Raw genomic sequence first — 24,081 nt, forward strand, 5'->3', positions numbered from 1 at the left:
CTTAGGAACATGATACAGGCTATCTCTATTTGGGCACGATTAAATGTGATCAGAAAATAAAATAAAATCACTCGCTGGAAGGCAGGCAAACCCACAAAGCTATTTTAGCTTGCTAGTTGCATCCTTTCTGGCAGAACAGCCTCCACACCCTTCTTTTCTCTGGCCATCTCTTCCCCCATTACTCCGTGCATGCCCAAGCTGCAAATGAGGCTGTGTGCTGTCTTTTAAATAAATGGATGCTCAGGGTGTCGATGCGTCCCAGCTAGCAAGCAGTGGGGCTATGTTTCCATACTCGGTAATTTACTCTAATGGGTCTCGGTTCATTGGTTAACCAGTATTTCAAGCCTGTCCTTTCTTGCTATTCAATTTAGCTATCTTTCCCTGCACGGAAGTCGTTTTTTTGTTTCTAAATGTTGGAAATGGAGGATTATGACTGGAAGCAACCATTTACTATCCAAATAAATACTACCAATTACCTTTGTAGCCATATGTATCCGTTAGACCTAACTATATTTACCTGTTCTAAACCATCCATCTATCGATCGAACTCTACATACATACTCACAGAGACCTGCCTTAAAACATATTCAAATGTAATGAGGGCAGGATTTAAAACCATAAACACCAGTAGAAATGTACGATGCTAACCGTGGCCCTGAAGTACCACAAGATAAAGTATGGTAAGTGCAGTGGAGTGACTCTATTGATGTGTGTGTATTTAAATGGCTAGGTCACTGAGAGGCCCGATCTGCTGCAGACACTTCAGAAAGAATCCAGAACCCTGAAGGGTGGAAATCCCACTGGGCAGGATTTAAAAGCAAACCCTTCCATCTGGCCAGGTCTCTCATCTCCAGGTCCCCAAGGCCTAGATGCCATGACAGTGCTGGGCACTGATTTCAAAGTGGCCTTCTGTATGGCTAGGGCCTTGGCCCTGGTGACAGCACGCTCAGCTGCACACAGTGTGGCCCGTCCTCCTGGAAGGTACATTTTGCCCCTGCCTCACTGGATGATTTCCCTATAACCTGTGCCTTGGCACTATGCCAACAGCCCCCAGCAACTGGAGCCAGAAGAAGCGGTTTGCAGAAGTATACTTCTGTATCTACTGCAAGGATGTTGAAGGCTTTACTCACAGCAGCTCCTTGCTCCTCTAAGATGAACTGCAGAGACCTTTTCATAAGGCAAAGCTGTGCTTTCTGAGAAGCCTTCTTTCTTTTCGAAGCTTCATTCCAATAGTCAGTGGAAGCTGCAAACAGATTCCACTTCCTCTTTGCTTGGTGTGTAAAGAAGCACAGAGCCATTTCCAAAGTTGGCTCCAGCTGGGTGCAGGGCACAGGGCACAGGGCTTCTACTCTCTGTTCCCCAGCACTCACTACCCTCAATTCTGGCCTCACGTTGGTTCCTCACCCATTCTTTTTCTCATTGAAGTATTCCTTCACTTATTTTCTTCTTTCCTTGTTATATACACTTAATTTAAGATGCTCCAAGTTGTTTTTTGGAATCAAGGAGGAAGTTTAATGACTAAGTACTATTACTTGCTGATTTTAAACTGTGTTATTTTCTGTTAAAAATGAATATAAACAGCCAGGTGCTGGTGGCTCATGCCTGTAATCCTAGCTACTCAGGAGTCTGAAATCTGAGGATCACAGTTCAAAGCCAGCCTGGGCAGGAAAGTCCGTGAGACTCTTATCTCCAATAAGAAACCAGAAGAAACCACTAGAAACCAGATGTGGTTCTGTGGCTCAAGCAGTAGTTTAAGAGCTGAGGGACAGCGCCCAAGCCCAGAGTTCAAGTCCCACAACCGACGACGACAACAACAACAACAAAATGAATATAAACGACTTTACCAAGCCTTGTGATAATTGTATCATGTTTACTTAAGTGTTGTAGAATAAGCTAACTTGCTCAAGGCAACACCACTGCTGAATAGTGGTCACATGATAATTACATTAACTCAGTATTCATCTGTAAAATCTTCACAACTCTCAATACAGTAAATATCTTTTTTTTTTTTTGGTCAGTCGTGGGGCCTGAACTCTGGGCCTGGGCGCTGTCCCTCAGCTCTTCAGCTCAAGGTGAGCGCTCTACCACTTGAGCCACAGTGCCACTTCCAGCTTTTTTCTTTTTTTGCTTATGTGGGGCTGAGGAATCGAACCCAGGGCCTCAGGCATGCAAGGCAAGCGCTCTACCACTAAGCCACCTTCCCAGCCCCTCAGTAAATATCTTTTAAATAGGGATGTGGGTATAGCTCGTTGGGACAGTGCATGTCTAGCATGGGCAAGACCCTAGCTGGACTCCCAGCACCCACCTTCCCTATCTTTTCAATGAAATATACATAAAATAAGACAGTTAGGCCATTTCCTTGGCCACTATACTTGGTTCTAAGTTCTGTCATTTATTCCAGCCTCTTAGGTGTTTGAGACAGAAGACAGATCCTGCAAATGGCTGCCCTATGGTATGCAAGGTTTTGGATAAGTGAAAGCACTTTGAACAGGCAGTGTAGCCACTGGGCTGGAGCTGCCATCAAGAGCATCCTGGTCCCCATCTGTCCCTGAGGATGAAACCAGGTTGTCTGTTACATGACACCATTGAGGAAGCAGGGAAAGAAAGGGCTGGGAGCATTTGGTTTAAGTAGCACAGAGGTCCTTGCCTTTAGATCTGAAACCCGGCAACCCACTCTGTTTGTAATCTGCACGGCAGATGTCTCTTATCTTTGATGCCATAAAATCATGCCTATATGTGCATAGCGAACAGCTTTAGATCTGAATGTATTTTTAGAACAATGGGCCTTGAAAAGAAATGCAGCAATGCCTGTCAAAAGATGGATAATAGGAAAGCTAACTACTTGGTCTGGATTTGTCAACTATTAATCAAGTGTCAAAGGGAAAAATACGAGGAGTGCTCTCATTTCCATGCTGGGTACAATTTGAGGGGAAACAGCTTTGCAGCCCAGCCTCAAACAAGCTGCTCGTACCATTTAAGGGAATGAGCTCCTCATTTCAAGCTCAGCTGAACTAGAGGATCACCTCTGTGGCTCCTGATCTGTTCAAACAGAACAGGCCTGTGTGTGGTAGAGAGAGGAGCTGGGCTCTGGTGGGGATGAAATAAAAAAGCCCGCACCAGTCTGTGTTTGTCCAGGGTTTGAAGGCACCGGCTGGCTCTTTGATGGGCTGGGATCCTACTGTTAGAAAGAACGCAGGGAAGTCAGTCAGCAAATGAACCTTCAAACCTGATCCTGACTTCCCACACAAATGGGGGTAGGGAGAGACAGCACAATTAACATGAAAAAGACCCTTCTGAGATGAAAAACTCCAGTTCATATTTCAGTAAAGACAAGCAGACTTGCAAGCCTGAGTGCCTCTGTGTGTGTGTGTGTGTGTGTGTGTGTGTGTGTTACACATGGGCAGGCCTTTGGAACAGAAATGCCTGAGGGAAGAGACCTCCTGTCTTGTTTCCTCTATTTTCAGTGCCTAGAACAGGACCTGGCATACAGAAGCTCAACAATAATCTGCAGACTGGACACAGTGTGGACTTTCTAAACACCTGTACCTACCTGTTATTAAGACCCTATTTATTGAGAGACAATGAGGCAAAGGACACTAAGTCACTTATTCAAGGTCACACAGCCAATAAGATCTGAACCTAGGTTTGCCCAACTCCTAGACTAGAGTGGCTTACTCTTATATACTGGGGTCAGGCAGAAAGAACTAGACAGCTATCACTCAAACACACACTGAGGACTAAGCATAGTGACATCCAGTACCTGCACGGCCAGAAAGGTAGGGTAGCTACTGTTGGCATCCTGTATCTTGAGCTGGGCCCTGGAGTGGGGGATTTGGTAGAGAGACTCAGCAACCTAAAAGCATTCTTTCTCTATCATGAGACTTGTTGGGCATGAACTTCATCTTTTTAAAACAAGATATTGCCTAGTTAGTTTCCTTTCCTTTCAGCCCACAGTGAAGGCTGAGTGGATGATACTGAACCTCAGTACAAGTTGGGGAGACTTAAAGACTGGTCCAAGAAATCTGAGGTGTATGTATTCATCTCAAAGAAATCTGAAGTGTATGTATTCATCTCAAATTTCTTTCAAGAATGAAAAGAGAAGCCTCTTGGTCAGAAAGGCACAGAACTGCATGCTGGAAGCTTTTGGGACTACTTGGGAATTGAAGTCAGTTCAGTTTGTCTTTATATTGGGCTGAGATGGAGTGTGTCTGATCTGATCTGTTATTTATTATCTAGTGCCTACCTTTACAGACGCTGCCTTATTTACAGCTCCTATATGCTAACCCCTGCTCCCATACCTAATGTAAGTTGCTCATTTGTTGTCCGTGGAAATTATTTAATTAGATGAACACTTTGGGGGAAGTTTTTTTTTGTTTTGTTTTGTTTTTTGGCACTGCCAGTTAACAGTGACACCTGGTGGTAACAAGCAGCAAGGTCATATCCAACCCCCACCAACCCCAAGTTGCAAGATTTATGCCCCCTCCATACAAGGCACATTGGCTAGATAAAAGCATTAAACCAGAATGGCATCTCTGTTCTTAGCATTTACAGCCTCAGTTATATCAGCCACCCCCTGATCAATTTCCATTTCCAGAGTTTACAGCCTGGATGTAAAAGCCTGCCACGAAGGCTATATTTAATATGACAAATTAAAAAAGCAAACAGAGGCTTGGTCATTCTTTGGAGCTAGGAAAAGCACGCAGGATGAAGCAGCTGTACTGCACGTGAAGAGGAATGTTCATGAAGAGGACAAGTCTACCTCAATCCCACAATCGCACACAATGAAAGTCTCCACCTGCAGGGGGGGAGCATGGAGATTCCCGATCCCTAGTCCCAGTGCTGCTCTGCTCCCATCTCCTTGCAGGGGACTCAGAGTAGCCCCATCCGGCTGGTTCCCTTTCTAGCTCTCTGGCAGACAGAGTAGTAGGAAGGAACTCACAATCTCTGCAGGAAGCTGGTCATCTCTGGAGAGCTCTGCCTTTCACTGGCTCTTGTGAACCCTATGCAGAGGCTTAGCTTTTGGTCAGCCTCTAGCCCCGTGCCACCCCTGACCACCAACTTTCCCTTCTCTGGTGAGAACAGCTGTGTGCATGTCAGTCTGAAGATGGCAGAGCGTACTGTTGGGCAGGAGTGGTGGCAGGGGCTAGTGTGGAGGCTTCTGTGGTTGTTCAGGTCATGATATGGTAGTCTAGCCTACACTGGTGCTTGGGGGTGGCAGGGAAGCAGACAGTCAAAGGAGAGGCAGACAGGCTTTCTCTTGGAAATGGATGTAGGGGTGAAGAAAAGAGAAGAACTGAGGAAAACTAGCCAGCTCTAATGTATACAGTGGAGACCCCCCTCAGCCCTGGGGCTCATCAGTACCTGTGGGTCTGACTGCATCCGCACCAGCCTCCATCTCCCTCTCTCCATGTGATGTGGTTCACAAAGCCAGGTTTCCTACTGTTTTGAGTTTCTCCTCCCACTCTTATTAATTTCTGAATCAAGTTGCCAAATCAGCTCTTGATCAAGGACAACACTGATTTTTTTTCCCTGACTTCAAAATAAGTTTGCAGATGATGTGTTCGTGAAGCAATCAACCTTGTACTTCCTCCCCCTCCCACAGGGCAAAGAGAGGTCAGCTGAGCCAACCCTGAACAAAAATGAGCTAGAGCAAACAAAGGGAGAGGTGTTAGCCAAGTGGCCTGCCTGCATATCCCTCCTCTTGAGACACCTTGAATACTAACTCAAGATTCAGCAAGGTCCAATTCCGGGCTTAATTGCTTTCAGCAGCAAAAAGGAGAATTAGAAATGAAAAGATAATGAATTGTGAATATTAGCTAGTTTGATGGCTCTAAACTTGAAGGATGGGATGCGGTGGGTGCAGGAAAAATACAATGAGACAGAGAGTGTGAAAACCAAATCTCCATAACTCTTGGTTGTAACAGGCACCCAAAAGAATTTACTTTAAGATGAAGTCATTATGTTCTTGGGTTGTGCTTTAAATCACAGCACAATCAGCTGCTGGGTACTGCCCAGCCCAGGGAGGGCTATTTCTACCCTAAGTTGGCTCTTTAAGGAATATGAATGACTGGGAACCAGAAGCTCATTGGGATGCACCCCATGCTCCAGGAACCATGACTGATTCAGGGCCTAAGCAATGTGAAGGGAAAGGGACAGAAAGAAAAAAGGCTACTGGGGAAATCAAGAGCAAAAAAATTGTGAAGACAATAAATCAATTCAAAGATATTCCCCACACTCGCAGAAAAGGCAAGGTTTACGAAAGGGAGCAGGCAGAGCAGCCGTGGAGCTCCTTGGAGAATGGGGTGACTCTGAACTCCCACCCCACCCAGGATAACCAGGGCCCTATCCCTAGACACTGGGACAAGGAGCTCTGCTCTCACAGAGCTGGCAGGTCAGACAGCATGGCTGGCAGGAAGCCGGAGGCAGGCAGTTCCAGAGGACAGGCTGTTCCCAACAGGAAGGAGGGCTTGAAGAGGGGGCCAGAGTGCACTTTAGGTCTCAAATCTGGGGATGCTGCTGTGCTCGTGAGAAAATTTGCTTACGACTTAAAAGAATGGAAATTAGCTTTTTTGCTTAGAGGTGGTAAGCATGGGCAAAAACTCCTGGAAATTAGAAGCATATAATTTCATAACCAAAAAAGGCCTGTCCAGTGGTTCTTAGCATCCTTTAGGTCACCGACATCCTGCTAGACCTGGCTGAATGGTGTGAACTCTAGAAAAAGGCACTCTTTGCATACACATCCAATCTTGCAAACAATTTTTGCACCATCTCTGACCCTCTGTGGAGTCGAGTTATGGCACATCAGTAATCCAGTGCTTTTGCCTTCCTGAGGAGGAAGCTGAGGCATGGAGAAGTGCCAGGTCACTGGGTCATCAGGAATAAAACTGCAGACAGGAGGGGGCCGAGTCCCCTCTAGCACATGGTCTTTCTGCTTTGTGCCCCTTTGGAATTGTTGCTGACACTGCAGCAGAAGAAAAGGTTACTTGCAAAAAGACACACATCTAGTAAAAAAGACCATCTTTGGGCTGGCACAGCTGAAGAAATCATCTTAACCTGGCAAGGAGAGGGGAAAGAGAGCAGAGATTGCCTCAACTCTGCTCGCCATTAGCAAATCATCTATAATTTAGAACAAACGTAAAGAGATGTGGGTGATCAAGCAGACGTACCTCCTGGCAGCCTCTTGTAATTTCACGGGCTGTTTGGTGCTGAGGTAAATCAAGCAGGCATCAGCCACTTTATTCAGGTCACCCTCACCTACAGAGAGGAAAAACAAAATAAGCAACGGCCCTCAGAACGCATTTGGGACAAGGAATAACCAATCACTGTCTGGGAGAACAGGAACAGCCGAGTGAGCTGTTTCTTGAATGTTCTCTGAGCTCTTTCCTCCATTCTGTGAGGCAGGGCACAGGGTAAATGGATGAAAGGGGCCAGGGCAAACTGAAGGAGGTGTATGTGAAGGGAGGTAAGGGACACAAACTAAACTAGGCAGAGTGCAATGGAAGTGTGTCCAGGTGAGGTGAGCTAAGCTAGGTACCTACCTAGATCCAGGCTCTCACAGAGGGGTCCCAAGCCCCACAAAACGGCCAGTTGCAGCTTGAAGGCCAGCGTGTGTGAGTAAACTGGTCCAGCCCTGGCACTGATAGGCGCCTGGGTGGCTAAGGAGCCAGCCAGCTTTGGTAGGACATCTTTGCAGAACCGGCTGCGTAGGAAATCACCACACGTGCCTCCCAGCGTCTGCAAAACCTGCAGAAACAGACCCCAACCCAGTGACTGCACGCTGCCAAGGCAGCAAGAAGACGGAAGGAGGCTTGGCAATTCAATTCTATCTAGGTCTCTACTCGGAAAAAAAAAAAAATAATAGAATTACAGCTGTTAATTCCTTGCCCACAGTTTGTGATTCTGACAGTTATGAATCTGGCGGACGCTGCTCCCCAGGCATGGCTGCTTCTATCCATAAATACAGATTACATGGAGAGTAATTCAGAGAAAGCATGGGTTAAATGAATAATATGATTAATATCTTGATTTTCCTCTTTTTGGTTAAAAGGAAAAAAAAAAAGAACAAAAAGCAGTTCACATAGATCATCTCTAGAATCTTCCTAAGATCCCTTGAGAAAAGACTTGGGCTTTTTACTGTCGCTAACTAAGCAAGCACAGACTAAGGCTCAATGGCTGCCCGTGTGGGCATCAGGGCAGTGACTGGACTGCGGTCCCTGAGGCTGGAGCTAACTCCATGTTCTTCTGTTCCACGGCCCAATCTCCTATGTACATCACCCTCGTTCTATCTCCCACAACAGGCCGTTCTCCTTGCATGTCTCGTTTTAAACTTTCTCTAGCAGAACATATTGAAACGTTTTGCCCTGCTGCACAAGACTGAGTATACAGCAGCAGTCGAATTTCTTTAAAAATCGGCAAGCAAGGCAGAGATGGCTCGGAGAGTGAATGTGCACTTTGCAGCCACTTCATGTCCCTCTGCTGGGCTGCGTGAGGCTCTGCAGACCTCGGGCATCACTGATGTGTCTGCATGTGGGAAAAGCAGCCTGGGTTACACCACATGCGTCTTTATATTTTCTTATTTCTCTATACTTGCTGTCATTTCAGATAACCTATTAATTTTAATGCAGAAAACAGCACATCTGAATGCAATTTAGCAAGACCTCCTTTTCTCCCCACCTCCCTCCAGCCTACCTCCTTCCCTGTTCTATACGTACACACGCATGCGCGCGCGCGCGCGCGCACACACACACACACACACACACACACACACACACACACACACACACACACACACACACACACACACACACACACACACACACACACACACACACACACACCAAGGTATTTTATGCATTTTCCTTTGAAAAAAAAACCAGTAGCAATTTGTGCATACAAGTCTTTGGGTTCAGTATATATGGCAGAGTCTTAGAGAGATCCTAACTTCCTTTTGCCAAATATATGAATTGCATCTTCAGCTGCATTTTATGTCCCTATACATCTTTTTTTTGCCTCATCTTGCTCGTCTACTTCTAATTTATGTTGGCTTGCCATGGTAAATGTATCTCTGCAGAATGCTGTTAAGTGCTTTTTAGAACAAGGAAGGGTATAAATAAATAAGTGAAAATACATGTGCTAATCTAAGCCAAACAAAATCAGAGAAAATAATCCCTTGCATCTACATGGGGCTTTTACCTTCTCAGAGCATCTCACCATTCCAATTTCATCCTTGACAACATTATGAGGAAGGTAGGATGGTGGCGTTCCTCAAAATGGGTGGCCATGGGCTTTGCCCAAAGTTGTTTGGCTGGGCAGAGGGTGCTGATTGCTAGGACCCAAATTCCTTCACCATGACTCTTGAGCACTGAACTAAATATGAACATGGACTCTGGGTTCTATGGTTGTATGATCTTGGAACACTTCCTTCACTTCTTTGAGCTTGCCTTGTCTTTTGCCAAAAAAAAAAAAAAAGAAATGGAAAGACTATAGCTACTTGGCATGGTTGTATGAGATGGGCTCCATGCAGGGAAGAGCCACACTCGCTGTCTGGCACATTGGAAATGCTCAATCAATACTGGTAGCCCTTTGCTTTACTACTTTTCTCTGCTTCACATTCAACAGGAAAGTGACTTATTTGGTTCTTTGTGCTTGTCTCATTTTCCTACTCTTTCTTGAAGGTCTGTGACGTTGCAATCAGATAGAAGAAATACAAAAGACCTTGGTTAGTTCTGTGCTCGTGACGGAGAATTGAAGTGCCAGCTGTACCTTGAAGGCTCTGAGCACTGCCAGTGGGTCATCATTTGTGAGTCGCTGCACAAGCGAGGGCCAGGCCCGATGAGCCAAGGGCAGGAGCTGGTTCTTGTGGGATTGCAGAACTACCACACACAAACCCAGCACATCCAGGACCTAAAAGAAGAAAGACAATTTCAGAAGATGGTAAAAGTTGGAAAAGAGATACCTATGATCAAGTTACCATTTTAGAGCAATAAGACTGAGAAACACCATTAGTTGAATGACTATTTAGTGAATGTTGACTAAGGCAGGCCAGGCCAGAAACTAGAGGGGACATTTAATGACAAAATACATGGAAGAACTGAATTACTTAACATCTAATAAAGAGACTATCAACTGTGTTGAGAAAAGGGTAAAATGCAAAGAGTTAAGGGAAACATCTAAAGCCTACAGATTGCCGGGAAATTGTTTCTGAGGAACAGATTCTAAAACAAAGCATAGTGGCTAGGAAGGTGTCTCAGTGGTACAGTGCTTGCCTTGCATACATGAGGCCCTGGGTTCAATTCCTCAGCACCACATAAGCAGAAAAAGTCAGAAGTGGTACAATGGCTCAAGTGGTAAAGCACTAGCCTTGAACTGAAGAGCTGAGGGACAGCGCCCAGGCCCAGAGTTCAGGTCCCACAACTGACAACAAACAAACAAATAAACCAAGGCATAAATAATAAGCAGATATTCTATGCAGGGTGACCATTCCTGCAACTGGAGTGTGGCTCAATGGTATAGCACTTGGCTCATATGCACAAGACCCTGGGGTCTACTCCCAGCACCAAAACAAAAAACCAAACCAATCAACCAACAAAAAAAGCCAAACCAAACCAACAAGGAAGACCTGGAGCTTGTCTTGCTTGGAAAATGTATGGAGCATGGCAGAGGAGCTGGACCATGATCTTCGCACAAATGGGCCAGCCTTCATAGTGCAGGTGAGGTAGATCTTCGAGCCAGAAAGGCAGATTAAAGTCTACTATCATGAAGCCTTACTGGGAGCCTCCTTCACGCAGGTCCACAAGGAGACTGACAGAAATGCAAAACAGAAGAGGCCCTGCCCCTGGTGGGGACTGGGTAGGCAGACGTGTGAGAGAAAGCTCAGCAGTGCAGCAGAGAGCAAAGGGGTACCGTGGTAGTGGCTTTGATTGGAGTTCTATCAGTAACTGGACAAAGTATGTTATATTTCACTGATTCAAACACACACATTCCTTTGCTTGGAATGTTCTCCTGGCTTCAACCTTGAGAAAAACTACTGGCTAGAGAGGACCACAATTCAAGGCTAGCCTGGGCAAAGACAGTAAGACCCCCTATCTCAATCAGTAGGTTGGGTGTAGTGACTCGCACCTGCAATGCCAGCAATTGAGGTAGAAGAATTGTGCTCTAAGGCTTGTCCTGTGCAAAAACAGAGACCCTAGCTAAAAAAAAAAAAAAAACAAGAAAAGAAAAACTAAAAGCAAAAAAGGGCTGGGGTATGGTAGAAGGGGAAGAGCATGTACCTAGCAAGTACCAAGTCCTAAGTTTAAACTCCATCCATATAACGCCACTCCCAGAATGAAAAAAAAAAAAAACCCAAGCAAAAGCCAGGTGTAATCTCAGCTACTCGGAGGCAGAAAGATTGTAAGTTTAAGGTCAGCCCAAGCAAATGACATCCAGACTCTATCTCAAAAACAAAATATGAAGACAAAAAGTCTGTGGCAAAGCTCAAGTGGCAGGATGCTTGTCTACCACTTTGAGGCCATGGGTTCAATCCCCAGTACTACAAAAACAAAAAAGAAAAAAAGAAATACTGCTGCCTCAGAGAGTGCCTACTGGCTTCCCTGGTCTGAACCGGAATGTGAGCGCCTGGAGGTCTCACTCACAGTGCTTGCTCGATATAGAGATGTTTGTTTCATGGGTGGGTTACAGTTCTCTAGGGGAGAAGCTGCTTGTTGTCTTGACATTTTTACAACTTGATGTGTGCTTGTATCTTGGTGCTTTCCCTACAACAGACAGGAAGTCTCCTAAAAGCAGGGATCGTACTTGTGTCATGACCTACAAATCCCTGAAGCAAGCTGGGTGCCAGTGGCTCATGCCTGTAATCCTAGCTACTCAGGAAGCTGAGATCTGAGGATCACAGTTCAAAGCCAGCCCAGGCACAAAAGTCCATGAGATTCTTATTTCCAATAAACCACTCAGAAAACCAGAAGAGGTGCTGTGGCTCAAGTGGTAGAGTGCTCGCCTTGAGTTGAAGAGCTGAGGGACAGCACCCAGGCCCAGAGTTCATGCCCTACAACCAACAAACAAAAACAAAAACAAATCCCCGAAGTACCTTCTCAAGTGCTTCATGAGCACTGTGTGCATTGCATACCCCAGGCAAGCTGTTCTGACTTTGTAACCAACAATGTTCTGAGGAGGGCATCCTATCTCTATAGTACACACAAAGGTACAAAGGATTGAAACTGTGAATTAACTTACTTCAAGTCACATGGCTCATAAAGGGAAGAGTCAAGATCTCAACTCAGGTATGTAGGTCTGATCTCAATGCTTGTAACAACTCTGGTGTGTGTTACAGCTGCGACACAGACTCCATAAAAGGAAAGGCCTTGAAGGATATTCAGGAATTTGCCAAATATACCAACCAGGCACCTACAAAGAAGCCTGGCATGGAATACAAATTCACAAAGTACCTGCTGAATGGAGCAGATATCTCAGGAAGATCAAACACAAAAAATTACATAAGACACAGATTTTGAGATCTGAGATAATCTGAAAACCTGCTTTTGCCCCATGTCCTGAATAAGGCAGAGTTCCATCATTAGTTGTGAGTCATTAAGGCAGTCCTCTCCCTCTTGATAGGGGATGGAACAGGCATAAGATCTTCTGTGGAGTTGATTCTAAGAGCCCTGGCCCCACCACCACCTCACCCACTGTCATCTTACTGAGTCACTACTGTGTATGTAAGTCCTAGCAGATGGGAAGCTGCCAGAAAACAAGGATGTGATATGGAAAGCATTGGGGTTTTTCCTTGGATGGAAATAGAAACAGAAACAGAGATTAAAGGTCAGGCATGGAAGAATGACCACTTTAAAATTTTGAAATTAAGTCAGCTCAGAAAATGATATCCCTTCAAAGCACATGGTTTTCTTTTCTCTGGAGAGTCGGGGAATCCCCACAACTCTGGCTTTTAATGGAAGGGACTCAGTTCCCTTTTGTCATCTCAACCAATGCTGGAAGATGCAAAACTGTCATCCTACAGATAAATTTCTTTTTTTTTGGGGGGGGGGGGTCCGGTTGCGGGGCCTGAACTCTGGGCCTGGGCGCTGTCCCTCAGCTCTTCAGCTCAAGGCTAGCGCTCTACCACTTGAGCCACAGCGCCACTTCCGGCTTTTTTCTTTTTGCTTATGTGGTGCTGAGGAATCAAACCCAAGGCCTCAGGCATGCAAGGCAAGCGCTCTACCACTGAGCCAACTTCCCAGCACCAGATAAATTTCTTGATGCTGCCTCTTGACTACCACACAGGATCCAAGAGATAAGGAAACCTCTGGCTTATTCAGACAGCATCCATCCACTGCCTACCAGAGCACAACTTGGTCCTATAGCCCTGTGAGTATGGAGAAGAGGCCCTACACTGACCTTCAAGCGGATTTTCAGGTTTTTATCTGAGAGCAAGTGGACACAACGCTCCATCACGTCCTTGGCTATTTGGATCTGTACAGGCAGTGGTTCTTCCACATCAGGACGGGTATCATTCTTGTCTGCTTCGGGAGGGACTGATGGCGCCTCTGGAAGAAGAGTGTAATTAGTGTCAGGGTTTTATGAGAGGTGGTCCAGTCCAGCTTGATCCCTGTCTTCAGATTCAGGCACAGGACTTACAGGAAAATGCCCAGGGACCCATCTTAAGGAAACCATCAGAAAAGTCAGTCAAGCCGAACAGATCAAGATGTTCAAAATAACATGAACTGTACCAACTCAAAGCTGGAAAAAGCCCCTTCTATGGTTTAAATGTGTCCCCTCCAAAAGGTAGCCAATAGTCAATGTGATGGGATTCAGAGATGGTGCCCCCTGTTACCCTGAAGGAGGAACTGTGGAGACAGGGCTATAAAGGCAGAAGATCACAATGTAAAACACCACCTGTAAGACTTGAGAATTGTCTGAAAGCCAGGCCCAAATCCCTATCTTTAAAAAAAATTTCCTGTCTGCTCACAGGCCTCCCCTCTGTCCCTATATCCCCATTACAAGTTGTGCTCATTTCTACTGTTTCCCTAACTCTTTCCCATTTCAGTTTCCTCTGCTAGAAAAACAGAATCTTACAAAAGAGGCTGCACTTGTCTCTTTAACATGATAAAAAGCTACGTGAAAATGCATTCGAGAATGGTGTTTAAAATACATGTCAAACCCATAATAAGTCAAACTTTTTATTTTTTATTTTTTTGGTGATGCTGGGGATTGAACTCCCAGCCTTGTATATGTTAGGCAAACGTTCCATCACAGAGCTATAATTCTAGTCTCCAAACATTCTTTGTAAAGCCAAAAACATGGTATGCATTCTATGAATGATGAATGATAGGATGATGAGGACTTTGGAAATTCACCTACTGCAGAATGTAATTTGAGATATGTGGATTTTCAGGTTTTAGAATAAGGCTTGATGCATTCAGTCTGCTCCCAGCAAACATCCACTAGAACCAAAAGATTCTAGTCAGGGAAGAACAGATTCACTGACAGTGCTTCAATTTTAAACCAGAATGGCAAGCTTGATTATGAATGAATAAGATTCTTTCCTTTCTCCAGGGCTGCCAGGTTTTGGTTGTGTTGACTTAGGATACAAATCTGAGAAGAAAAAGCATCAAATTGTTATTTGGGCCCCACAATGCTTCCCTGGTAGTGCATTAGGTGCATACAGCTGCTCTGTCCTGTTACCTTAGAAGTACTGGCTTCAGTTCACCAGAATGGAAAAAAAGAAAAAAAAAATCTGCTCAGTTCCAAGCTAACAAACTAATTTGGGACTCAGTTCGATTTAGGATAGTTCTGAGACCACCAAGCTCATTATGACTTGGCATTTTATATTTGCAGAGGAGATTCTAATAATTTATTAATCCTTCCATGACCTGAAGCTCCAGATTGAATTTGTGAATAAAACAAGAGGCCAGTGCTGCTACTAGCCTGAACTCTCTTATGCTTTTATCATACAAATAGGCCAGAAAAATGCTGGGATCTCCTCCCTCCAGTAAACCAATAGACAAGGCACATGAATAGGCAATGAGTACAAGAAGAAAAGGTTAGGAGGAAAGAAGGATTAGTAATATGTTCAATTTCACCAGTAATGAAAGAAATACAAAGTAAAAGAATAAGAACTATTTTTTAACCTGTTAACTTAGGGAAAAGTAGAATTGGTATTGGCAATATTGGCAAGGCTGTGGTGAAGCCAGTGTTAATCTTGCACTGGCCAATAAATGGAAAGAACCATTTTTGGAAGGCAGTTTTGGCAAGCATTAAATAATGGGCATATCCTTGACCCAGAAGCAAGGAGGAAAAGATGTAGGCATTATCCAATGTAGCACACTGTTCATTATGGCAAAGCCAGAAGCAACTGCAACTTCCCACAGGGGAATGGATATTTACTAGCAGCTTATTGTGACATTAGTTATGAAAACTATACAGCAATATGGAAGACTGCTTATAACTAAACACAAAAAGGGTATGATGCAGGGTGTTCAGAGTACAGCTCGGCAGATTCTAAGTCCTGGGTTCTATTCTATCAGCACAAAAACCAAACTATGCTTGCAACCATGGAAAAATAAACTGTAACAAAAAGTAATGGGAGAAAAATTACACCCAAAATGAAAATGGCTATGTGAGCTTGAGCAACTTTTCTTAATCCCAAACTTTCTGGAATATGATATGGTGTGGGGTATGTGTGTGTGTGTGTGTGTGTGTGTGTGTTTCAAAAAGGTACCTGCTAGAGCAGCAGGTACCAAGTTTGAGTCTCCATCTCTGATTAAAAAAAGAAAGAAAAAGGAAAAACCAGCTAGCCAAAAGAAATAATAGGTACCTTCTTCACTGTCAAAATCTGAGATGTTTCCCTCAGCCACGTCCTTTTCTTTGAGGTATTTCAGTACAAACTGTTCAATGTCTTCGGCTGTAGTGCTTGCCTCAAGAGTTGCTGGTATTTGGTGCATATGATTTCCCTCCTTTAACCTTTGTTCTTGGAGTTGCCCGATACAACTTGTGTCTGGGAACCACTGGGCTGTAGATAAAGGGTTACATTGATCATGCTGGTCATTGTGAAGGGTATTATTACCCTGTACATGGAATAGAGCTCTTTGCCATGGCCTATATGACCCACTCTGTACCATCTAGACCCAGCTTGCCTTTTCATCTTATCTTCTACAGCTCCAATCTCTTGATACCTTACCATCTTCCTATTCCTCCAGTGTGCTGTGTTTTCCTTACTTAGAGTTTCTAGCATGTTGTTTGGTGTTGTTTTTTGTTTTTGTGCTGGTGCTAGGGGATGAACTCAGGGTCAGGGTCAGGGTCAGGTTTCCTGCTCAAGGCTGACATTCTACACTTCTGCCACAGCTCCACTTCTGGCTTTTTGGTGGTTAACTTGAGATAAGAATCTCACAGACTTCCCTGCCTGGGTTGGCTTTGAACAATGACCCTCAGATCTCAACCTCCTGAGAAGCTAGGATTACAGGTGTGAACTACCAGTTCCTGGCCTAACATACTGTTTTGCCTGTCTAGAACTGTCCCTCTGCTTTACATGTGGCTAATTCCAAACCACTTTTCTTGTCTCAGTACAAATAGAACTTGCTCAGTATACCTTCCTTTAAGTCCTGGGTCTAACTCAGATCATTCCTCTTACGTCTTACATACATGATGTTCTTTCCCTCCATATCATCAGTTTGTAACTATATTTTATAACTGTAAATTTATTTTGCTTACTATTTGACTCTCTCCTATAAGACTCCCCAATATGTCCAGCATAGGGTGGGTGCTCAAAATGTATGCTGAATTAATAAACAATGAGACCTGGGTGCCAGTAGCTCATGCCTGTAATCCTAACAACTCAGAAGGTTGAGATCTGAGGATGGAGATTCAAAGCCAGCCAGCCTGGTTAAGACAGTCTATGAGACTCTTCTCCAATTAACTACCAAAAAGCTGGGGGTGGAGCTGTGGCTCCAGGGGTAGAGCACTAGCCTTGAGTGAAAAAGCTAAGAGACAGTGTGCAGGCCACGAGTTCAGGCCCCAGAACTGGCACAAAACAAAAACAATAACAAAAACAATGAAGTTGGAGAACATGTACAAAATTCTGAGTAAAGGATATGCTTCTTACTAGAAGACAGGCTCTGTAGAACCTTGAGAATGAACAGTTGTGCTGTCTACTGACACAAAATGCTTCAGAAGGCTGGCTATTTTTCTCTCTAAAGCTTTCCATTGGTGATGCTCCAATACCTCTGATGTGTTGCCAGAATAAAACTTAATCCACTCCAGTGGTTTTTCAACTGTGCCTTGTGGGGCTTTAGGACTCTGCAGAGATGTCCCAGAGATCATCAACAAGGAGGGCACTAAGCAGCACCGGGCTTGGGATGGAAGATGGGGTGGGGTAGACTCCAGGATCTCTTCCTTCTTCAACTAGGAAAGCTCTGAGAACTGTTTCTGTGTGTTGGAGCCTCCTTAAAGGCTTCAGTTCAAAAGAAGGTCTTAACATGCAAAGAACAAAAGACCAACACTACCAAATCCTACAGCCTAAATATTGTGGCTTTGACCTAGTGCCTGCCTTTTGCAGATATCAAGGAACAAGACTGATCACTCTTCCTACCTGCTAATCTTTCATCAAGGAGAATCTGCACAAAGCCAGAGTAACAGCAAATGGGAGATGGTAGACTTCCTCCTGGGAGGAGCAGGGAGCAAGTACTTAAGAAGGCAGCCTTCCACCCAGTACCTAGAGATTCCCATATGCTGGAATCAGGCAGGCCATTTTCCCAGGTGTAAGTCATATCCTTCGTGCACTTTAAGGGACTGGTTAAAGCCCAGATCCAGTATTTACATTTTGAGGACTTGACACACTGCAAAGATTATTTCTAGATTCAAGGCTACTGCCAGATATTAAAATGTCTTTGCTCACAAGTGGCTTTTAAACATATGAAAAGAAGTTCAACCTCACTCTCCATGCAAATTAAAATGAAATAATAAGGGGTTCTTTTTCTCCTATTGGGTTAGTAAAGATCAAAAGCTTGGTAATATACAGTGTGGGTGAGGGCGTGGCAAACTGGCACTCTTTTATATTGGTGATGGAGTTTAAATTGGTACAGCTTCTTAGGAAAGCAATTTGATACTCTCAATCAAAAGTTTAAATGTAATATCCTTTAAATCAGCATTTCTTTCAGGAATTTATCCTACTGATATATTGAGGCATGTTCAAAATGATCTCTAAAGATTCAGTACAGCATTTTTTCTGTGATGGCAGAAAATAAAAAAACAACCAAAAACCTCTACCAAGAAAGGGCTGGTTAAATAAACTAGCCTGACAATGGGATGATGCTGCCATAAGAACACAGCAGTCCTCTATGAAATAGAGGCAGGGTACAATCTATAGGCTCTGGAAAATGTGACATGGATACTTTATTTTCTGAGCTATCCTATTTTTCCTTGTTGTGGATAATCAGCTAATCAGCAGCAGCTGGTGCTGAGCAGTGATTTACCTGAATGGTTTTGTCCTCACAGAGGCACTGATTGCTTTTCAGTTGATGCATGTGTGACCATGTATGATAGCCCAATTTTCTCAACCATGTACTGGGCTCTTGAAAGACCTTTCAGAAGTTCTGACAGCAGACTTACACTTATCTTGAAAGAGACTATCAGCTAGACAATTTGATGACAAACAGAATGCTAACATAAAGTGCAGCTTTGATCGGTGAGTGACTGCTCCAACTCCCACTATTTGCTATTCAAAATGCACGGGTATTTGGGGCTATCTTAAATCTAGGAAAAAAGTTATCTCCCATGTGGCTTTCCTTCCTAGGATGCTCCACAGTCAATCTTAATCTTTCTCATCTTCCTTTCTGCAATGGTGACCTTCCTCTATCAGCTCAATTAAACTGACAAAAGGGACTCAACAGGATTTCCTGACTTTCTTCCTTCGGGGATGATCAAAGTCATCAGCAATCTAAGGGCCATTCAATTTTCATCTCAAATTAAGATATCTTCCCAGAGGATACATTTCCTAGGCTTTTGGTAACGTATTTGTGTAAAGCTCAAACTGAAATATAGCATACTTCCTCAGAACAGTAAAGAAAGGTTGGAGGTGAGGCCAAGTTAAGTGTCTAAGAAGTCAGGCTTACAGAGTGTTTCACAAAGGCAGGCCCAGGTGGGTATTATCCCCAGTTACTATACATGGATTATGGTTTGGAGCTGAAATGGCTTCCAAAGACCATATGCGAAAAGCTTAGACCAAAGCTGGTGATCCTATTGGGACCTCTTTCTCCTTGTTTCCTGAGTAGCCTTCCTCTACTACGCTCTTCGATCATGTTTCTACTTTGCCACAGGCCTAACAGCAACAGAGCCAGCTGGCCAAGGACTGGAAACCTTTGAAATGTGAGCCAAAATAAACCTTTCCTCATTTAGCTTTTTTTTTTTTTTTGGCCAGGCATGAGGCTTGAACTCAGGGCCTGGGCACTGTCCCTGAGCTCTTTCACTCAAGGCTAGCACTCTACCACTTTGAGCCACAGCCCCACTTCCAGTTTTCTGGTAGTTAATTGGAAATAAGAGTCTCATGGAGTTTCCTGCCTAGGCTAGTTTTGAACCACGATCCTAGATCTCAGTCTCCTAAGTAGCCAGGATCACAAGGTGTGAGCCATCAGTACCCAGCAGGATTTTGTTTCGTTTTTGAGTGATTTTTGTCACAGCAATACACAGCTAGCTCACAACAGGCTTGTGAATGATTGCAAAGTGAAGACCAACCTCCTTCCTTTGGCCTATAAGGTCCTATTTTCCAATTTCATCCTTCACTACTCTGTCCACAAAGACCTTGCTTCCATTCTCCAAACATTTCAAGCCCTTTCCTCCGAGCCTATGCATCTGCCATTTCCTCTGCCTAAATGTACTTACAAATCATAAAACAATGTGTCAATTGTAATGATGGGCCCTTTTCCTCTTTTAGGTCTCAGCTTTCAGGCTGCTTCTTCAGAAAGGTCTAACCTGACCACTCAACTTAAAAGTAGCTTGTCCCTATTATTCTCTTGCATCAGGGTGTTAATTTTCTTCAAGGCACTTATCAGAATCTGCAGTAAGCGTGTTTAATGATTTGTTTACTTGTTTATCATCTCTTTCACAGTAACTGGAAAGCTCTGTGAGTTTATTTATCTTGTTCACTGTTGCATCCTCATTACTTAGCACAGTGCCTGACATATGGAAGGCATTCTTTACTGAATGAATACAAGAACATTCGTGCTGAATGTGAATGTTAATGAATAACCATTGGAAATGCATCCGCTACAAGGCAGAACACAGCCTCTACCCCAGATACCTTTCCAGACAAAGCTTGTTATCTGGTCTTAGGTTTTTAACCTGACAAAATGAGGTCAATGACCTTTTCATCTGTCACTTTTTCTTATACTCCAAAAACGTTGCCATTCTTATGGTGCCTAGCATCTCCTGTAGGCATCAAAAAGGGTCAAAAGGAAGAAGAAAAGTAAGGTGCCAGTGGCACATGCCTCAGGAAACTGAGATCTGAGGATCAAGGTTCAGAGCTAGCCCTGGCAGGAATGTCTCTGAAGAGTCTTATCTTCAAACCATCAAATAGCTGGAATTAGACGCATGGCTCAAGTGGTAATATTTCTACCAACTGTGAGTGAAAAAGCCAAGCTTGAGCTCAAGGGAGTTCAAGTCCCAGGACACATATGTACATACATGTACTCACACCAACTTGTACAACTAGAAGTCAGATCTGTCCTGTCCAGTATGGCATATGGGGTTGTGTTTTTCATGTGATTATCAAAATTAAGGAAGTGGCACTGTGGCTCAAGTGGTAGAGCACTCGCCTTGACCTGAAGAGCTGAGGGACAGCGCCCAGGCCTAGAGGTCAAGCCCCACAACCGACAAAAAAAAAAAAGCCTTTACCTTAGCAAAATTAAATAGAATTAAAACTTCAGTTCTCCAGGAGTGCTAGCCACATGTACCTGGCTAAAGACCATTTTTTTGGACAGAGCAGACATAGTTCTGGAGTGTAGCTCAGAATGTCTGTCTGTTCAGCATGTGAGGGCCCTGACTTCAATCTCCAACATTAGCCCCACCATCACAAAAAGAAGGAAGCTTGATTGGATTTTCTTTTCCTAGTAATGTTCTAGTCATCTATGGGCTTAATAATTCATGTTCTTCCTGTCCTCCATTAGCATAGACACTGCTAACTCTAAGTACCTTCAGAAGCTACTCAGTACACTGGAAGAACAAAATTGTCATAAAGCCTGACTTTACACTTATTATGTACCTCTAGCTAAGCAGGATCTCACTAAGCCTTAATTTTACTTATTTGTAAAATAAAATGCTTTAGTCTACAGGGTTTTTATTCTTGGCATAAAGCAGGAGCTCAATAAATGACTAAGATTCCATGAAAAATAATCAATGAAATACAAATAAAACAATGGAACTTGTCTAGACCCCGTGGACTAGAGGGGCAACCCTTCAAATGTCTTCCAAAACACTGAAAAAAACAAGACAAGGTAAACTAGGATACTGAGTCCTGTCCCCAAATCAGCATTAAAAAGGACTTTCAATGTACCTAATGCTGCCAACAGGGCATGCAGAACGCTGACAAAGGAAGCAGATCTCTTATCATAAAATTGGTCCAGGCTGGCCAAGACATCTTGAACTACATCTGCTACCAAAGGAAGTAGGCTAGCATCTGAGTTCCGCAGCATAACTTCTAAGACCTTTGGGGTATGAGGATGTAGTGCCAAATGACGCAGATTTAAAGAGATGCCATTCACGAGATAGTCGGAATTTTGGTTGATGAGCTGCTGCAGGGAGTTGTAACCACAGGCATGGCAAATGTTCACCATGGTGCTGGTGGCCACCTGACTAATGAGCAGGGTTTGGTCTCCAGCCTTTTCCAGTACTGGATAGAGGGCTGACATCAAGAGTAAATTGAAGTCTTTTCCTAGTGCGTAAGCAAACTGGCCAATCCCTTCTAACTGGATGCATATTTGCCAGATGTTGCTGTTCATTGAACAAATAGTGGGACTTGGCTTTGAGAAGGCTGGAAAAGAAGTAACTTGGCAGGTGTGGGCAGCAGATGCGACGGCCTGCAGGCCTGACTGCCTCATTGTCAGCTCTTCTTCCTCCTCAGCTTCAATACAGGTAACCAAATACCAGTTTTCTTGGCTTGTGTATTCTTCAAGTATAGATGTCACAATCTCTCGCAGTTCCTCTAGGTTTGTTCCAGTATGTTTTTCATGAAGATCTTCCATCTGCAACCCAGCAGCACCTATAACCAGCTCATTAAGAATCATGGCAGCTTGCTTCCGGTAAACCATCGATTCATGATATAGTTCCATAAAGTGATCCACGAGCAAATAGAGATTCCCATAATAGCCAAGGAGCTGACAAACCTGTCGCAGGAGCAGGAAAACTCTTTCATCAGTGAAGAAGCGGAAATATCTTCTCTGGACCTGGTTCCATGGTCGTGCAGCAGGGGCCTCCGGAGTAGCACTTAGCTCACTGGAGTTCCAGCACCGCTCTTCCACGATTTTGACATCAGCCACATCTAGTTCTAGAACTTGGATGAGTGCTCTGGAAAAGCGCTGGAGATGGGCTGCAGAGTTGAGAACAAAGTTTATTTTGGGGCCCAAGAGTTTCAGATACCCGAGTAATAAGGAGAGAGTAGAAAATGTGCCCTGATCATCTTGGGAGTTCATTAAGCGGGGAAGAGACGTGGCCAGGGAGTGCAGGCTCTCCGACAAGATGTCAGCAAAGGCTCTGTTGCCCACCACAACTTTCTGATCTGCAAAATGTCTCAGGACTTTACTGCACTGGGCCTGGACTTCAGGACTCTCATCATTTACTAGGCCCACTAAAGCCTTCAGGAGGGGACCAGCAGATTCAACCAGGGACTGACTGCACTTCAAAAGAAGGTTCTCCACGAGGTCTACCAGTTCCAGCCTCACTTTCCAATGTGGGTGAACTGACACACTCTCAATTATCTTCTTAATAAGGATTCCCAACTTATCGCTGGTATTTTTTACCCAAACTTCTTCCCTGTGAACCATCAGTTCTGCAACTCTGTGCTCAACTGCAGGCTTTGCTTGGACCTTTGAGATTCTTCTGAGCTGTTCGTCAGCCATGACCAAGCCCACAGTCTTGGAAAAGATTTTCAGAGAAGAGACAACAATGCTGTGACCTTGTTTAAAGTCTCCTGTGATCACCCTTGACAGGGCAGTTGAGATTCCTGGTAAGAAAGAAGCAAACAAATCCCCCAGCTCTTGTTGCTCAAGCTCATCCAAGGACCTCGGATGGTCCTGACACTCACACTGAAGGAGTAGAACCTGTAAACACTGTAAGGCAGCCATTTTAATTTGTTTTGACTTCTCCTGTTCTGCCAAGCCTAGCAGTAACGATACAGCGAATCCTAAACGAGGCAGGATGGCGGGCTCATAGAAAGTTAGAATGATGTCCCCATAAGCTGAATGCATCAAGGTGCTAAGGCTCCGGATCACAGCCAATTTCAATTCCTCGGACACAACTGCGGGTTTTTGGGACTTGGGCGAATACAGACAGGTAGAAAGTTCTGAGAAGAGTTCTAGGAGGAGTTCCTGCTCTTTCACACATGTTGAAGAGAGGACGAAAGTGAGGCACTCCACCACACTCTGGATCAAGCGCTCTCTTTTGGGGCCTGGGGTCTTCAGGGTAAACCGCAAGGGGAAGAGGATGTACTGCTGAAGTTCCTGGAGGGCAGTGTCACTCACAGCTTGCAACTGTGTCTGCAGGTGCTCCACATTCTCCACTGTCTGGGTCTTTGTAAGCTGAACACAGACTGGGCGTAAGACGCCAAAGGCCTCCTCAGGAGTGTCAAAAACTGCCATTATGTAAGAGCCTTCCTCTCACTGGGGACACATCCTGCAGGCTGGAGGAAGAAAGTTTTTCAGTAAAGACAGTCAAGCTCAAAGTAAATACAAAGTTAACTTTTATGCTTTCATTCAACAGATGTCTAAGGGGCCTCTGTGTCAGCCGTTTTCTGAGCCCCCATCTAGAGGGACAGTTAAGTGTACATGTGAGCTACAGTTGTTTAACTAGTAGGGTAGACAAAGCTTAGGATTCTGAGTGAGTGTGGAA

At 44.3% G+C, this 24,081-nt stretch overlaps 1 protein-coding gene across 2 annotated transcripts in view; it reads right to left on the bottom strand.

Annotated features, from left to right (window-relative positions):
- The window catches only part of Tti1 (TELO2 interacting protein 1), a 41,593-nt gene that overhangs the window by 5,235 nt on the left and 12,277 nt on the right, over nucleotides 1–24,081 (bottom strand). For both annotated transcript variants that reach the window (XM_042694370.1, XM_042694371.1), the window contains exons 2-7: nucleotides 21,533–23,872; nucleotides 15,806–16,000; nucleotides 13,387–13,535; nucleotides 9,763–9,903; nucleotides 7,539–7,743; nucleotides 7,167–7,254 (exon numbers count right to left, since the gene is read on the bottom strand). In XM_042694370.1, the coding sequence (XP_042550304.1) occupies nucleotides 7,167–7,254; nucleotides 7,539–7,743; nucleotides 9,763–9,903; nucleotides 13,387–13,535; nucleotides 15,806–16,000; nucleotides 21,533–23,831 (3,077 nt within the window). In that variant the 5' untranslated portion in view covers nucleotides 23,832–23,872. The remainder of the gene's footprint in view (nucleotides 1–7,166; nucleotides 7,255–7,538; nucleotides 7,744–9,762; nucleotides 9,904–13,386; nucleotides 13,536–15,805; nucleotides 16,001–21,532; nucleotides 23,873–24,081) is intronic.

The sequence above is a fragment of the Dipodomys spectabilis genome, unplaced genomic scaffold (assembly GCF_019054845.1).
Source record: "Dipodomys spectabilis isolate Male_0828 unplaced genomic scaffold, ASM1905484v1 ptg000175l, whole genome shotgun sequence".
In the NCBI taxonomy this organism is placed as follows: Eukaryota; Metazoa; Chordata; class Mammalia; order Rodentia; family Heteromyidae; genus Dipodomys; species Dipodomys spectabilis.